This window comes from Hylobates moloch, unplaced genomic scaffold (assembly GCF_009828535.3).
Source record: "Hylobates moloch isolate HMO894 unplaced genomic scaffold, HMol_V3 SCAFFOLD_21, whole genome shotgun sequence".
NCBI lineage: Eukaryota > Metazoa > Chordata > Mammalia > Primates > Hylobatidae > Hylobates > Hylobates moloch.
This window is the reverse complement of record NW_026652296.1, coordinates 25,914,001-25,931,828: the sequence shown is the minus strand read 5'-3', so window position 1 is coordinate 25,931,828 and position 17,828 is coordinate 25,914,001. Positions and strand designations below refer to the sequence as shown.

General features: G+C 46.9%; 2 protein-coding genes across 8 annotated transcripts in view; one reads left to right on the top strand and one right to left on the bottom strand.

Moving 5' to 3' along the window:
* Window positions 1-6,747, bottom strand: part of GGT7 (gamma-glutamyltransferase 7) — a 28,855-nt gene extending 22,108 nt beyond the window's left edge. The window contains exon 1 of one of the 5 annotated variants that reach the window (XM_058433270.1): window positions 6,476-6,747. In XM_058433270.1, the coding sequence (XP_058289253.1) occupies window positions 6,476-6,644 (169 nt within the window). In that variant the 5' untranslated portion in view covers window positions 6,645-6,747. The remainder of the gene's footprint in view (window positions 1-6,475) is intronic. The other 4 variants (XM_058433269.1, XM_032142484.2, XM_032142481.2 and 1 more) reach the window with 4 other exon arrangements.
* Window positions 6,748-10,428: 3,681 nt separating this feature from the next.
* Window positions 10,429-17,828, top strand: part of ACSS2 (acyl-CoA synthetase short chain family member 2) — a 51,267-nt gene continuing 43,867 nt past the window's right edge. For 2 of the 3 annotated variants that reach the window (XM_058433100.1, XM_032142480.2), the window contains exons 1-2: window positions 10,429-10,683; window positions 16,285-16,480. In XM_058433100.1, coding sequence (XP_058289083.1) covers window positions 10,506-10,683; window positions 16,285-16,480 — 374 coding nt within the window. In that variant the 5' untranslated portion in view covers window positions 10,429-10,505. The remainder of the gene's footprint in view (window positions 10,684-16,284; window positions 16,481-17,828) is intronic. The other variant, XM_058433099.1, reaches the window with a different exon arrangement.

Genomic DNA, 17,828 nt, shown 5'->3' with positions numbered 1-17,828 from the left:
GATAAAATGATGATATATGCAAGAAATGTTTATAAATTATTACAGAAGTTACTCTTGGAAAGTTACTGAAGATGGGAATGAGATGGGATGGGAGTTTTTTTGGTTTGAAATTTTTACCACTTATATATATTTCCTTTTTAGAAATCAATGCATAAACCGGGAGTGCTCATGCATGCCTGTAAGCCCAGCTATTCAGAAGGCTGAGGCAGGAGGATCACTTGAGTCCAGAAGTTCAAAGCTGCAGTATGATTGCAATATGAATAGCCACTGCACTGCAGGCCGGGCAACATAGAAAGACCCTGTTTCTAAAAAAAATTAACACATATATTTTGAAATGAAAAGGAAAAATTACAGGGAGATAGGAATGGGAAAGGGGACTTTTTAATTTTTCCTCACTATTGCCTTTTTTTTTTTTTTATCATGAACACATAATTTTTGTTTTTGGTTTTGTTTTTGAGACAGAGTCTCACTCTGTTGCCCAGGCTGGAGTGCAGTGGTGCAATCTCGGCTCACTGCAACCTCCACCTCCCAGGTTCAAGTGATTCTCCTGCCTCAGTCTCCTGAGTAGCTGGGATTACAGGCGCATGCCACCACGCATAGCTAATTTTTTATATTTTTAGTAGAGGTGGAGTCTCACCATGTTGGCCAGTCTGGTCTTGAACTCCTGACCTCAGGTGATCTGCCTGCCTCGGCCTCCCAAAGTGTTGGGATTACAGGCATAAGCCACCGCACCCTGTTGTTTTTAAACTTCATTTTCAAAAAAAGGTTATCTTCTGAGAGTCTCCCTCACTTCATAATGCTTGCCTCTAACCCTCAACATCAGCACCACAGAGTCTGTAAATAAAACTGGAATTCATCCAAACAAACAGATGTTAAACACCTACTGTAGGCACAGAACTCTCCTTGGCCCCTAGAAATGTCTTTTTTTTTTTTTTTTTGTTAATAGAGACAAGGTCTTTCTATGTTCCCCAGGCTGTTCTCGAACTCCTGAGCTCAAACAATCTTCCCGCCTCAGCCTCCCAAAGTGTTGGGATTACAGGCGTGAGCCACTGCACCCGGAATTAGAAGTTTCAAAAGAAGTGTGGGAAAGGGTTTTGAACTTATATTTATTGATGCTGACTACATATTAAGCATTTTACATATATTCCCTCATTGAAGTGTTCCCAAGACTTTATGAAATAGGTCCCACTCTCCCCACTTTACGGATGAGAAAACTAAGACCGAGAAAGGTGATATTGCCCATCTCAGGTCATAAAATGAGTAAGTGGGCCAGGTTTGGTGGCTCATGTTTGTAATCTCAGCACTTTGGGAGGCCGAGGTGGGAGGATTGTTTGAGCCCAGGTGTTCAAGACCAGCCTGGGCAACATTGCGAGACTCCTGTCTCTACAAAAAATTTTTTTTAATTAGCCAGGCATGGTGGTGTGCACCTGTTGTCCCAACTACTCAAAAGGCTGAGGTAAGAGCATCACTTGAGCCTGGGAGTTCGAGGCTGCAGTGAGCCACTGCCCGCCAGCCTGGGCAACAGGGTGAAACCCTATCTCAAAAAATTTAAAGTAAAATACAAAATAAAATAAAATGAATGAGTGGCAGGACCAAGAGTCTGTGTAACTGGAAAGCCTCCTTCCCATTGCTCCACATGGCATCAAGAGCCATTTCTACCCTAAGAAACCAATCTTACAAGCTAATTTTTGTTGCTATTTCTTGGTACTTATTGTTTTGTTTTTGAGAGATAGACTTCCTGCCAGGCTGGAATGCAGTGGCGCAATCTTGGCTCACTGCAACCTCCGCCTTTGTGTTCAAACATTTCTCGTGCCTCAGCCTCCGAAGAAGCTGGGATTATAGGCATGCACCACCACGCCCAGCTAATTTTTGTATTTTTAGTAGAGACAGGGTTTCACCATGTTGGCCATGAGGCTGGTCTCAAACTCCTGGCCTCAAGCAGTCCATCCGCCTTGGCCTCCCAAAGTGCTGGCATTACAGGCGTGAGCCACTGTGCCCGGCCCTAGGTATGGTTTAATTTGTTTTCTCCAGTCAGATATAATCCAGGAGGTAAAGGTGACATGCCCCTATCATAGCTATTCAAGACTCTCTACTCCACCAGTCCATCATAAAGTTATTCATTTATACAATAAAAATATTCACTGAGTACCTACTATGTGCACTGTGGAGCAGCTAGGGCAATAATAGTGTTGATTTTACTGATAGGGAAGAGCAACAGCAGGATACTGGGAAAAGATTAATTTGCGACCAGAAGAAGTAAGTCTTTTGGGAGAAACATGACAAGTTCAATTTTGGTTATTATAAATTTGTGGGACACCAGAAGAAGCTGTCTGGAGGCAGCTGGCCTAGTAGATATCTAATTTTTACCTTCAGGGCTCATCCCTGGTATCTGCTTGGATACCACTTCTCATCCAATTTTCCTTTAAGGAACATTCTCTCTCCTCTCTCAGCCAACTCCCTCAGCCCTGACCAAAGTATATAACTCAGACTTGGCCAATCAGAACAGGTACCTCTGTGCAGTAACAGGCATGTGAACAAAATCCAGGCCAATAAGACCCAAACTTTGTTATTTTGCTGGAACTATTCGGAACAAGAAAGGCTCCTCTTTCTATTACGCTTAAGTTGCTAAGTTGGTAGGATGTAAGCCTGTAGCTGCTGGGGGCATCTTGCCCCTAATAAAATGGGAGGCCTTCTGCCAATGAAGCCCACCAAAAGAAGGCAGAGCAAAAGATGGAGAAAAGTCCATTCCTTTTTAGGTACCTTAATCCAGCTATGCCTGAAACCCCATATCCCTGGACTTTTCAGTTATGCTACCCAGTAAAATTCTCTTTTTGGATGTAGCTCAGTTAAGCTGGGTTTATGACAAAATAATCCTGAACAGAATTGATTATACAAGTCCAGAGTTTAGGAGAGTGATCTTGGCTAGAGGCTAGGGTCATCCCTGGCTTGTTGTTTACTCCCTTAAGGAGAGAATCACTAAAATAAATAAATAAATATATATATATATATAAAATATAAATTATATATATATATAATATAAATTATATATATATTTTGAGACAGTGTCTCACTCTGTTGCCCAGGCTGGAGTGCAGTGGTATAATCTCAGCTCACTGCAGCCTCAACCTTCAGGGCTCAAGCCATCTGCCCACCTCAGCCTCCCGAGTAGCTGGGAATACAGGCATGCACCACCATGCCTGGCTAATTTTTGTATTTTTTGTAGAGACAGGGTTTCACCATGTTGCCCAGGCTGGTTTTGAATTCCTGAGCTCAAGCAATCTGCCCACCTTAGCCTCCCAAAATGCTGGGATTACAGGTGTGTGCCACCATGCCCGGCAGAATCACCAAAGATGTTTGAACCAGGGAGTGACATGACCAGAAGTGCAGGTCAATGGATGGATTGGGGTAGGGACAGGGGCAAGAGGGAGGAGGCAGGAGGAGTAGCTAGGAGCCTATGAGTAATATTGATAAGAGAAGTTGGTGGCTTAGTCTACAGTGGTGATGACAGGGATGATGAGTAGGAATTTGGAAGATACTTAGGAGGGGTGCAGAGAGCACTTGATCACCATTTGGAAATGAGAAGAAAAGGAGGAGTCCAGCATGGCATTCATTATTGGGAGACTGGGTGAATGGCAGTGTCATTAATGGAGAATGGCAGTGGAGGAAGAGCAGGTGCATGGGGAAGGGATATGATGAGTTCAAAATAGAACATGCTAGAGATGAGGCACTTGCAGGACATCTGGAGACACAGGCCTGGGAGAGAAAGGAACACATGGGCTTGGAGCTCAGAAGAAAGAAAGTATTTCCCAATCTTGGAATGATCACTGTCTAGCTCTCTTTCCCACAGAGCCTGATGTGGGGTGCCTGGCACTTGGGTTTAGGGAATGGCAGGCTAGAGGCTAGCTGGGCACAACCAAGGTCCTGGCTAAGAGGATGGTGCTGTGTCACTAGATGGTACCACTAGGTTGAGAACACAGGAGGCCATGTCAACCTGCAGTCTGGCCTAGGTGAACCAAGGGAGCCTTGGGGCTTGGAAGTAGGATTGGGAGATATGGCATTCAAATGATTACACTGAAATGATGGCAACACACAAACCTGGCGCATAAATTTGGCATAAGCTATAAGCTCCCAGAAGCTCAGATGACTAGGATCTCTGCTGGATTTCCGTACAGGTGAGGGCACAGCCTGTATTGAACTTCCCGAAATACTCCCTGAGGTTTTGGAACTTGCTCTCTCCTACCATTCTTTCATCCTGAGAGCTTCTCTCTCATGCATTTATTCATTCAACAATTATTGAGTGCCCAATAAATAAATAGAGATGAGGTTGTTGTTGTTGTTGTTGTTTGTTTGTTTTTTTGAGATGGAGTCTCACTCTGTTGCCCGGGCTGGAGTGCAATGGTGTGATCTTGGCTCACTGCAACCTCTGCCTCAGCCTCCTGAGTAGCTGGGATTACAGACACCTGCCACCAGGCCTGGCTAATTTTTTTTTTTTTTTTGTATTTTTAGTAGAGATGGGGTTTTGTCATGTTGGCCAGGCTGTTTTCGAACTCCTGACCTCAGGTGATCCACCCGCCTCGGCATCCCAAAGTGCTGGGATTACAGGTGTGAGCCACCACACCCGGCCAGTGTATTTTGTTTTGTTTTGTTTTTTTGAGACTGAGTCTCACTCTGTCACCCAGGCTGGAGTGCAGTGGCGTGATCTCGGCTCACTGTAACCTCTGCCTCCCCAGTTCGAGTGATTCTCCTGCCTCTGCCTCCCAAGTAGCTAGGATTACAGGCGCCATGCCCAGCTAATTTTTGTATTTTTAGTAGAGATGGGGTTTCACCATGTTGGCCAGACTGGTCTTGAACTCCTGACCTCAAGTGTCCACCCACCTCAGGCGTGAGCCACCGCACCCAGCCTAGGGACAAGGTCCTGATGCTGGATAAAGGAGAATGAACAAAACAATCATGATCCCTGCCCTCATGGGGCTTACAGACAGGGAGTAATCAGATAATTGCACAAATAAATAATCATAGATTTTGGTAAATGCTAAGACATTTACAGAGGGCCAGAAGAAAACATGTCAGGCAGTTCCAATCTCTAGGTCAAGAGAGACAGGCATTCTCTGTTGAGCTGGAAGAGGAAACTAAGGCCCAGGACAGGGTAGGTGTGCCCATTGTCGCTTGGTGAGTCAGGGCTGTATTAGGACCAGAAGCCTCACTCTTGACTACTGAAGGCCTAGCTTCAGGCTGATATCCATCATGACACATCTTCCCACTCCTCTCCCTGCTACCTCCTGATTCCACTCCCTTTGGAAAATAAGTTTTGATCTGCAGCCCTGACATTTGATGCCCATAAACCTCTAAACCCCATCTTCATTATCTCCTCACCCCCGCCCCCTATAGAGTGCAGTCCAGTCAGGTTGGCAAGGGCTGCTGGTCAGGGCCAGATGACCAGAAAGTGTAGAGGAGGAGAGAATTTGGGGCTCTCAGACTGGGAGCAGCTAGGGAGGGGCCAAGCTGGAAAAGCAATATCTGCCAAGCTGGTAAGAGACAAGGCTCAAGTGCAGGCACTGCCAGGAAGCGAGAGTGAGGTAGAAGGATGCTCTAATGCCAGGAAGTGACGTGCAGGGACAGAGGGATGGGGGATGAAGGATGAAGAATGGAGGGGAGGATGGAGCTGGGCCACAGGGCTAGGAGGAAGAGCAGCAGGGAAGGAATGCAAAGAGAGCTCTTTGCCCCCAGGTCTCTTCCAATCCCTGTCTCCTCCCTCTGTTACCCCCACTTCTCACAATTCCAGCAGAGGGCTGAGGGGAACCCAGTAAAATTCTGGATACTGCTTCCTAGGGAGCAGAGTACCTTACCAATACCCCGGCCAGATCCATGGCTCAGGGAGGGGTGGGGTAATCCACAGGAGAGTGAAGGCGTTCTAGTCCCCAAGGACTTTGAGAGGTCATGCAGTCCATGCCTCCGTCTCCCAATACCCAGCAGAGGGGAATCATATTCTCTTTACCCCTCCCTAGACATGAAGAGATTCTCCGCTTCTCCCAGACCCTCTGCTTCCCACAATCCCTGGCTGTGGGGAACTTCTCTTAAGGCATAGATTGGATCCCTCTTGCTGCAGTCTCTGACTTGGTTTCTCCTATCCTGTCCTCTGTAGCTAGAGAAAGGCCTCTTCTGGGTGATCACAGCGGTTCCTTAGGATCTCCCCTCCAACATTCCTTCATCGTTAGTTGGTTCTTCCCAGAAGGTAAGCCCAATGCCTTCTGCTGCAGTCCCCAGCATCCTCTCCGTTGTCGCATCCTACGCCTCCAAGGCAGAAATGCACCCCCTTCCCCACCAAATAATTAACAGAGACAAGGGAGAAGAACGGAGAGGTCCAAGAAGATGGGGATGAATTAAGGAGATGGAGCTGGAGGTGGATGCTCGACACAGAAGAAGGAAGACCGGGGACTTCCCAAGGCAGGGCAGGGACGGGGTCAGCGGGCCTCACCGGTGTCGGGGTCTCCCAGAAAGGCGTCCTCGTCCTTGCGGCCCCTCAGCGGGGCCGCGGGCGCCGGCTCGTCCTCGGGCAGCCGCGGGAAGCTGGTGATGCTCATGTAGTCCACTGGCGAGTACGCGCCCAGGGCGCTCTCCTGGCTGGCCTCGTTCTCCGCCGCCATCCTCACCCGCGCCCCCCAGCAGCGCAGCGCCTGCCGGAAGTGGCTGCAGCAGGGGAGTGGGAGGGCGGAGGGCGGGGCCTGAGCTTCGGGACAGCTGGGAGCGGGCGCCTCTCCCCGCCCTCGGCCGTGTCCCGGTCTGACTCGCCCCCGCCTGCTCAGGCTGTCAGCCTAAAGCTGGCACACAGGTGCGCCTAGATGGACAGCCAGGAAGGCAGCACAGGGTCGAGGGGAGAGCGCGGAGCAAGCGAGACTTCAGTGGCTCTGCACTTTACGCAGCTCAGGGACCAAACCCCTTCCCCCTTCCAGTCTGAATCCAGCTAGTGTCCTCCTCAAATCCCAGGCTTCCTTTTCGGGCCCCAGACCCTTTCACTGACCGCAAATCCCTCTCGACCCCAGATCCTGTCTCTCACCCCAAACTCCTCGGACCCCAGACCCCTCCTTGAACTCCGAGATCCTCCTCCTCCGATTTTAGACTCCTCCTCCGACCTTAGACCTCTTTTTCGACTTCAGACTCTGTCTTCACCCCCAAACCCTTTGGAAAACCCCAGCCCATGCTTCATCCCCAGGCCTCTTTGACTGCAGGCCCCTCTTTGGACAACAGATCCCTCCTCTGACCTCAGATCCCTTCCCGCACCCCGATACTTCTGACTCCTCTTTCAACCGCATTCTCAAACTTTAGTGTGTGTTAGGATCTTTGAAAGCGGATCTCCAGATTCCTCTCCAGAGATCATGATTCAGTAGGCTGGGATGAGGTCCTTGGAACCTGAATATTTACCATCATTTTAAGAATTTTTTATGTGGTTCTGGAAAGGACACTTTGAGAAAGAAGGAGTGGTGGTAGTGATGGGAGGGCAGGAGTGGGGCAAGGTGGGGAATAGGTCTCCATAGTCTGGATGTCTGGGTTCTATTCTGCTACCGCTCAAACACTGTGTAATCTTGGGCAAGAAAATTAGTCTCTCTATCAGTTTCCCCATCTGTGAAATGGAAAGAATAATAGTACCCATTTTAGAGGGTTGTCATGAGGACTAAGTAACAGAATGGAAAGCGATTAGTATAGGGCTTGGCACCTACTCAATAAATGGCCTCATCATCATCATCATCATCATCATCATCATTGCCTTAATCTGGTAGATTCATTCCCTCCAAACCCATCCATCCTCTCTCCACTCAGAAATTCCAACCACACTACAGCTTGTACTACTTCTCCATATCCAAGGATGAGGGAGGTTCCTTCTCTTACGAGGTCTCTGGTCCAAACTTTCATTGTGAAGTCCACAGGAAGAGAGGGGATGCTGGTGAAGCCTCTATACACACATCCTTTCTCTTCCCAACCCCAGACCAGTCTCAGGGATGGCCTGAAGTGCTTGAAAAATCTACTATATGCACAGCAGCTGCAGTAGCAACTATAGACAGGAGGGGGAAGCAGTGTGTCGGGAACAGCTCTGGGGTTTGGGAGTAGGACTTGGGAGAGAGGATAGGAAGGAGAGGGCTACTCAGAGCTGTGTGGTAAGAGTGCCCAGGGAGGGTAACAGTCTATCACCGAAACGTGAACCCATTGTGTGTGCCTCTCCCCACCCCAGAGAGTTCTTATTTCCTCAGTGATGTTTGTAGGGTCTATTACACTACCCTGAGGTCTAATCCCTCCAGTGGGACCTTTCCCCACTGAATGAGGTCTGCACCTTCTCAGTGATGTCCACTCCCACAGTGTAGTTGGCAGCTCCTCAGTGGAGTTTGAGTCCTCTGGTAGGGTCCGTGTCTCCTTAGTAAAGTCTATATCCTCTGTATCTCCTAGGGGAAATCCACGTCTCCTCACTTGGGTAAGTGCCTTTCAATGCCATCCTATTAGCAGGGCCCAGGGCCCTTCAGTCAGATCTGAGAACTCCCAGCAACATCTGTGCTCCTTAGTGGAGTCCATGTACTGTCAGTGAAGTGTGTGTCCCTTCGGTGCAGTGGATATCTCCTTAATGAAAGTATCTGACCCTTTGGTGGGGTCCATGTCCACTCCAAGAGGTCTGTACTCCTTCAGTGGGCCCTGAGATTCCCACCCTCTTCGGGATTGGGCAGACTCTTGGTCTCCCATAGAAAGCTTTTTTTTTTTTCGGCTTAGGGTGTTCAAGGTTTACGGTCAGCTGGGCAAAGAGCAGAGAAGTAGCTGGGAAGGGAGGCTGGGCTAGATGGGGTCGCAAGGCCTGTGTAGGCTTCAGGAGGTGGGAGCTGCCTGCTTCAGTCCTCAGAATCACTCTCGGAGTTAGATATTTAAGAATCCTTCCTGCCTTGACAGCCAGTCTGTGAAATGATGGTGAGTTGGGCCCTTCGTGGTGAGTGCAGGTGAGAGATGGAGGAGGGTCCTGCCTGACTTCTTTCTGCAGTGGAGGGGCTAGAGGGAAGCTAGAGGTAATTAAGCCCAGGTTGCGGTGGTGGTGGTGGGGGTGTCCCTTGGTGAAGTAAAGAGATTGTGAAGGAAAGAAGAGAATGTGGACCGGGCGTGGTGGCTCACGCCTGTAATCCTAGCACTTTGGGAGCCCAAGGCAGGCAGATCACCTGAGGTCAGGAGTTCAGGACCAGCCTGGACAACATGGTGAAATCCCATCTCTACTAAAAATACAAAAATTAGCCGGGCATGGTGGTGTGCACCTTAATTCCAGCTACTTGGGAGGCTGAGGCAGGAGAATTGCTTGACTCCAGGAGGCAGAGGTTGCAGTGAGCTGAGATCGTGCCATTGTACTCCAGCCTGGGCGACAGAGTGACAGACAGTCTCAAAACAAAAACAACAACAAAAAAAGATAATGTGAATGATTTTTCCTATTTGCATAGACTTTGATATTTTACAAGCCTTAGCTTCAAGCCTGATGAGGAAGTAAAACCAAATCTGGAGTCAAAGAACCTAGCTTTGGCCTTAACTTGGTCGTTATTTGCTCTCTGACTTTGCACCAGTTCCTTCCCTTTCCTGGGTTTGCCATTTGTGCAATTAGGAGGTGGGTTTATTATAAAAAACCTGAAGGTGTCTCCTAGTCTTCACTTATTGAGTCTTGTACTTTAGATCTGGATGGAGATATGTGAAGGCAAGGAGATTGAAGACATGTCCTCATAAGAGGGAGAAAATCTGATCTGGTTCCAGGGTGAGCAGAGAGGGGGTACTGTCGCCAGAGCATGCCCTCAAGGTCATGGGAGAAGTTTTTCCGGAGGACGGGAATGTGGGTGTGGCTCAGAGAGGGGGGACCTGGAGGGAAGGGTGTCACCTGGAAGGGACCCTACGCCAGATGGTTTTCCAACTCAATGGGGTGATAGTCAGGACTGTGCAATCAGACCACGGGGCGGCTCCGCGATGGACCTTACTCAACTCCTCTCCTTAGTCCATCCCTTTCCCTTTCGATCCCTGCCCTAACCCAACCCCTTATCTGTCACTCCAAGACCCCACCCCACTCTGGTCACTCCATGGCTGTGCCTCCTCTCCTGTCACAACCAGCCGGGTTACTCCCCATCACTCCATGGGCCCACCTCCTCTCCTGTCCCGCCTGGCCCCGCCCCTCCTTGGCACTCCACGGTTCCACCCTCTCCCTTGTCACACCCGGCCCCGCCCCTTCTGCTTTCACCCGACAGTGTCACTCCTTCCGGCAAGTCAGCTCCGCCCCTATCCCTCGACTTTTCCTTTCAGTATTTATGTCCTTGCTAACCTCGATCCCTCCCCAACCAGGCTTGGCCCCGCCCCCTCTGGCACCGCCCACCCGCCAGACTAAGCCACGCCCCAACTCACCAGGCCCCGCCCCTCTCCGGAGGACCCGCCTCTAGTTCGGCCTGTTTTCGCAGTGCCGGCACCCGCCGCGACCGCAAAGGCGGCCACGGTTCTAGGAACTTGGGGTGATGGGGCTTCCTGAGGAGCGGGGCCGGAGCGGCAGCAGGAGCCGGGGCCAGGAGGAAGCTGGAGCCGGAGGCCGGGCGCGGAGTTGGTCTCCACCGCCCGAGGTCAGCCGCTCCGCGCACGTCCCCTCGCTGCAGCGCTACCGCGAGCTGCACCGGCGCTCCGTGGAGGAGCCGCGGGGTGAGGCCCGGCCCGGGCGGCCTGGGGATGTCAGTGACGAGAAGAGTGGGGACTCCCTTGGGAAGCTGAGGGGTCCGTGAGGAGATGGAGGTTCTGTGAAGGAAGAATTGCGGTTCTTTGAAAATGGAAAAGGGATTCCGGGAGGAGACGAAGGTTCCATGGGAGCTGGGGAGTTCCCTGGAGACTTGGAGGGTCCTTGGGGGAGATGTGGGTTTTTGCGAGGAGATGCGGAATTCCGTGAGGGAAGAAGTGAGGTTCCTTGAGACTGGGACGGGGAGGTCGGCCAGAAGAGTGAAAGTTTCATGGGAAGAGAAGGGGAGTTCCTGAGGCGAAAAGAGGGTCTCTAAAGGGCGACGGGAGCCTTGAAGGGAGGAGGGCCACGAATAGATCTTTCTTTGCTTCCCTTTCACACCAGCTCAGCCACTGCCTCCTGAGACCTTTAACCTGTGAACTGTTGAGGGCAATAACGGGTCTGGTTCCCATCTTGGGGTCCTCAGATTAGTAATGGAGTCTCCGATCTATTTTTAGTATATCGGACATCCCAATGGAAATTACGCGGTATAAGACTGAACGAGTTACTACAGTGTCAAGTTGTTTTATTTATTTTTTTTAAACTTGGGCTGGGATTGTATTAATAATAATTCAGAAGTTCTGATAGATGGTTCTATGTCTGTTAAAATGGATGAGGAAAATCGGCCAGGAGCAGTGGCTCACGCCTGTAATCCCAGCACTTTGGGAGGCCGAGGCAGGCGGATCACTTGAGGTCAGGAGTTCGAGACCAGCCTGGCCAACATGGTGAAACCCCCGTCTCTACTAAAAATACAAAAATTAGCCGGGTGTGGTGGCGGGCATCTGTAATCCCAGCTACTTGAGAGGCTGAGACAGGAGAATTGCTTGAACCCAGGAGGCAGAGGTTGCAGTGAACCAAGATGGCGCCACTGCACTCCAGCCTGGGCAATAGAGCAAGACTTCGTCTCAAAAAAAAAAAAAAAAATATAAGGAAAATCCCCCTACCCTTGCCCTCAGTCTGGGTAAAGGATAGATAGATAGATAGATAGATAGATAGATGGTTTGTTTGTTTTGAGACAAGGTGTTGCTCTGTCACCCATGCTGGAGTGCAGTGGCCCGTTCTAGGCTCACTATAGCCTCCAACTCCTGGGCTCATGCGATGTTTCTGCTTCAGCCTCCTGGGTAGCTGAGACTACAGGCAGACGCCATGACACCTAGCTAATTTTTTGTATGTTTTGGAGAGAAGAGGTTTTGCCATGTTGCCCAGGCTGGTCTTGAACTCCTGGCCTCAGGCTTTCCTCCTGCCTTGGCCTCCCAAATTGCTGGGTTTACATGTGCATGAGCTACCATGCCTAGCCAAGGAGTCAAAATTGCACCCCCATTGGGAGACAGCATGATGTTTGGTTGTGGGACAAGCATGGGCCAGGAATCAAATCCAGAAAAATCTAGATTTAGACCCTGGCTCTGCTGTTCATTTACTGTGGGGTCTTAGGCAAATGTTTAAGCCTGTCTGAGATTCCTTTTCTTCCATCTATAAGATAGGACTAGTAATACTTGCCTAATGGGTTTGTATGAGGTCTAAAGTGTGTAATAAGTGTGCACTATAACATGCCTAATGCACAGTACACATTCAATAAATAGTAGTTAGTCTGATACAATATAAATCAAGCAGTTACCAAGTAATGCAAGACAGGATTCAATCAAGTGTAAAGTGGTGGAGTTGGGATTTGAACCAAGACAGTTTGACTGCAGAATCCATATCCTAATAGCAATGCTATTCCTCTTCCATGACCCCACAGAATGTATTTCACCAAATTCCGTCAAATACAGAATTTCTACCAGGGAAGCAGCCTCCTAATTTGTCCTCTCTTGCCTAGTTTCACCAACTTCAGTCTTTCCAGTAGATTTATTAAGACACCATTAGATTGATATGGAAATATGCTTTCATATGTCACTGCAAAAACTTTCAATAGTTCCCTGTTTCTGGCAGTTTCTAATTAAAATTCTGCTTTTCTTTTAAGACCTCCAGATAATCTAGCTCCACCCTGCCTCTCTATCCTTATCTCCCACTACTTGCTACCACTCCCCTCATTCTAGATAGATCATTCTCCTTGGTATCCTGGATACACACTTATTCCCACCTTCTTGCCTTTGTTCATTTCCTTCTGCTTCTCTCTACCTAGTCAAACTCCACCAGTTCGAATAGAGCATTCCCTGATCATCCCAATTTATGCTCTCCTTTTTCATCTTCTGAGTATCTTTAGTACTTAGAATCTATGCCACTCATCCAGATTCACACACACACACACACACAGACACACCCTACCCAAAAAAAACCCCAGAAAAACTAAGTGTGCATTAAATTCAGTTTTGTAGCCAAACATGGTGATGCATGTCTGTAATCCTGCTACTCAGGAGGCTAAGACATGAGAATTGCTTGAACCTGGGGGACGGAGGTTGCAGTGAGCCAAGATTGTGCCACTGCACTCCAGCCTGGGCGACACAGCGAGAGCTTGTCTCAAAACAAAAACAAAAACACCTCAGCTTTCTTCATTCCTTGTTGATGGACTTAAATGTGGTTTATAAATAGTTTTATATACTATGTGCCTACTATTATCACTTGAAAATATTTTCGAGTATTTGTATTCTCGTTATTAGTGTGTGGTCCTTGGCAGAGTTTCCTGTGCTTCCTGAGCTTCAGTTTTCTCATCTATAAAATTAGGATAATTAATGTATACCTTGTAAGACCATAATATCATAAAGATTAAATGAGATTAGTCCAGTCCCTGATACATGAATGGCATTTACTAAATACTAGCTCTCATTTGCTTTCTCTTTAATGGCCATTTATTATTATTCTATGGTATTACTAGTTTTCATCAGTTTGTTATTGTTGGGCTATTGAGTTGTTTCCAGTTTCACTATTATAGTGTTGCTATAAACATCTCTTTACTAATCACTTTTTTTCTTTGTGATTATTTTCTTGAAGTCTATTCCCTACAGTTGAGATAGCAGAGAAAAGGGTATAAAAAGTTTTATGGGCTAGGCGTGGTGGCCCACACCTGTAATCCCAGCACTTTGGGAGGGCAAGGTGGGATCCCAAAGCTTGAACTTAGGAGTTTGAGACCAGCCTGGGTAATATGGCCAAACCCGTGGCCAAACCCCGTTTCTACAAAACAAACAAACAATGTGCGCCTGTAGTTCCAGCTACTGGAGGGGGAGGGGGCGCAGCTGAGATGGGGAGATCACTTGAGCCAGGGAGATGGAGGTTACAGTGAGCTGAGATCATGCCACTGCACTCCAGCCTGGGTGACAAAGAGCGAGACTCCAAGCTAAAAAAAAAAAAGTTTTATGGCTCTTGTCATGCATTGCCTTGCTATCTAATAAGACTGTGCCAATTTCTTACAATGCCATTATTGTGTAAGAGTATCTGTTTTCCCAGGGCCACCCAGACATTGGGCTTAATAATTTTTTTAAATTTTTACTAGTTTTCTAGGTATATAATGGCACCTTGGGGTTGATTTAATTTGGATTTCTTTAATACATTACAAGATTGTATACTATGTGATTTAGCTTTTGATTATATTCTGTCTTGTACATTAAAAAATATTTCATGTGTTAATCTTATCTCTCCAACTAGATTGTATAAACTCTAAATTGTATAACCTGAAACAAATGACTTAGCTTCTGTGAATTTTATTTCTTATGAAATGAAATGAGGGAGTGATAATCTGTAAGGTTACTTCCATTGTTATGGTTCTAATTGCTTCTCTTTCCTCCAACTTTTTTTTTTTTTTTTTGAGACAGAGTCTTGTTCTGTTGCCTAGGCTGGAGTACAGTGGTGCAATCTCAGCTCACTGCAGCCTCCACCTCCCAGGTTCAAGCGATTCTCCTGCCTCACGCTCCTGAGTAGCTGGGATTACAGGCACCTGCTACCACACCTGGCTTTTTTTTTTTTTTTTTTCTATTTTTAGTAGAGACAGGGTTTCACCATGTTGGCCAGGCTGGTCTCGAACTCCTAATTTCAAGTGATCTGCCCGCCTTGGCCTCCAAAAGTGCTAGGATTACAGGCGTGAGCCACAGTGCCCGGCATCCTCCAACTCTTGATTCAGTACTCAGACTATCCTAAATTCTCTGCATTCATATGTTTTACCTGTTGAGTACATTTTCTGCAGAATAGCGAGGCAGATATTTTAAGGATGTAAATTTGATCCTGTCACTCTTGCTTAAAACCCTTCAATGAATTTTCATTGCTCTTGGGATATATACCAAATTCCTTATTATACACAGAATTGCATGATTTGCCCAGTTTATGCATCAATTCCTGCTATTCTTTCCCTTATTCTCAATGTTTCAGCCTCAAGGAGTTCCTCCTAACATATACCCTTGGTTCTCTGTCATCCCAGAGTAGTCTCTTTTTTTCATATGGGAGTGGAGAAAAACTTCTATTCATCTTTCAGATTTTAGCAAAAATGTCTCAAGGAAGTTTAAATCTTGACTTCGTAATTGTGTAACCTTATACAAGTTATTTAACCTCTCTGAGCCTTGATTTTCAAGTTTATAAAATGAGAAAAGGCTCCCTCCTAGAGTTGTGGTAAGGATTAAATGAGATAATACATATGAAAAGCTTAAAGAAACATTTGGCACATAGTGAATAACATTTACACAAGCAGAATCTGGAGAAGGAGATGCTCAATATATAATTGCTGAGAGAGAATGTACGAATTAAGAGAAGAAAGAGTTGGTCATGGAAGGTTCTGTGGGTAAAGAATTTTTTCCTTTCACTAATTACTTCATTAAAAAATTTACTTTCTAGTTAGATAGATGGTGAAAAAAATTGTACTTGATTTCAGCAGAACTCAGTGGTGTGTACCTATAATCCCAGCTTCTTGGGAGGCTGAGGCAGGAAGATAGCTGAGTCCAGGAGTTCAAGACAAGCCTGGGCAACAGCAACAAAAAATTACTGATTGCCTATTGTGTGCTAGGCATTGTGCTAGTACTAGGTGGCTCTGATTTTAATAGATGGTAAAAAATGAGTAGGCAGTCTTGAGGACAGGAGGAAGAATTTGAGTCAAGATTCAGCCCAAGAGAATAGAAGATGGGTTAGAAGAGTGGTGGCTGCTGGCCAGGAGTGGTGGCTCATGCCTATAATCCCAGCACTTGGGAGGCCGAGGTGGGTGGATCACGAGGTCAGGAGTTCGAGACCAGCCTAGCCAACATAGTGAAACCCTGTCTCTACTAAAAATACAAAAATTAGCCAGGCATGGTGGCATGCACCTGTAGTCCCGGCTACTCGGGAGGCTGAGGCAGGAGAATTGCTTGAACCGGGGAGGCAGAGGTTGTGGTGAGACGAGATCATGCCACTGCACTCCAGCCTGCGTGTCACAGTGAGACTCCATCTCACTCAAAAAAAAAAAAAAAAAAAAAGAAAGAGTGGTGGGTGCTAAGATTAGACAGGTAAAGAAGGGACCCAGGTGGTGGGTCCTAGGGCAAGGAAGTTATAATTTGGTCCTGTGTATAGACTGGTAAGCCTTCTGAGGCTAAATATGTCTGAGAAGATTAATGATATCTGGGCTTCCATTTCTGTTGCAGAATTCTGGGGAGACATTGCCAAGGAATTTTACTGGAAGACTCCATGCCCTGGCCCATTCCTTCGGTACAACTTTGATGTGACTAAAGGGAAAATCTTCATTGAGTGGATGAAAGGAGCAACTACCAACATCTGCTACAATGTACTGGATCGAAATGTCCACGAGAAGAAGCTTGGAGATAAAGTTGCTTTTTACTGGTAAAAATATCTATCTTATACTTGGTGGCAGATAAAAACACTCATTTGATACTTACAACAACCCAGTAGAGTAAGCAAAGTGTCATCAATTTAATGTCTCAGTGAGGAAAAATACCTCAAGGAAGTTACATGACTTCCTTCGGATCACGTAACTAGTATGTGACAGAGCTGACGTTCAAAGCCAAGTGTCCTGACTTCTAGTCTAGTGTTCTTGGCTTTGCAGTTGAAGAGGGAGAAAGGGCATTGGCAAATGGAAGAGAACAGGACTGAGTAGCTTTCTTCCTCATTCTTGCTTTGGAAGACAAATAGTGCTGGGTTTTTCACCACCACTACTACCACTACCATTATCATTATCTTTTACAGAGCTGTGTGCCAGAAACTATGCTTAAGTGCTTAACAAATATTATCTCCTTTAATACTTATAATAATTATGAAAGCACTATTTGTTTTCCTCATTTTACATAGGTGAAAACTGAAATTCTGAGAAGTGACATATCTGAAGTGAAACAACTGGTTAGAAGCAAGGCTGAGATTCAAACCTAGGCAGTATAATTACAGAGCTTACACACAACCATGACACTCTATTACTCCTCTAATTCCTTACCTTGGCCTCTCAACAGCTTTGTAAAATAGGAATTCCTAGTTTCATTTTATAGGTGAACAAATGAAGCATTGAAGGGTTATATAGTGAATAAGGTCATAGAGTGAATAAGTGGTAGAGCCAGGATTCAAATTCAAGTGTGCCTGACTCCTTGCTTGTACCACAAGCCATGCAGCCTCCCCAGCAGGAAATTTCTAAGACTGCTTCTCCCAGGAATTTAGCTGTCTAGGAGATACTACTATACCGAATCCAAATAGAACTTTGAAATTCCAATAATTGGGGTGTTGCTTCTGCCACAATCTATGAGCACTCAGAGTTGATCTATTGTTTTTGTTTTGTTTTGTTTTGTTTTTTGGAGACAGGATCTTCCTCTGTTGCCCAGGCTGGAGTGCAGCGGCATGATCTTGGCTTACTGCAACCTCTGCCCTGCCTCCCCTGCTCAAGCAATCCTCCCACCTCAGCCTCCTAAGTAGGTGGGGGACTACAGGCATGCACCACCACGTTTGGCTAATTTTTGTATTTTGTATTTAGTATTTTTTGTAATGATGGAGTTTCACCATGTTGTCCAGGCTGTTCTCGAACTCCTGAACTCAAGCGATCCACCTGTCTTGGCCTCCCAAAGTGCTGGGATTAGCGTGAGCCACCATGTCTGGCCTGATTAACTAGTTAAGCTAGCCAGTAGGAGCAGCTTGGATGCTTCATGGGAGAGTTAAATTGAAACTCACTCAATATCTTTGCCCAGTTTGT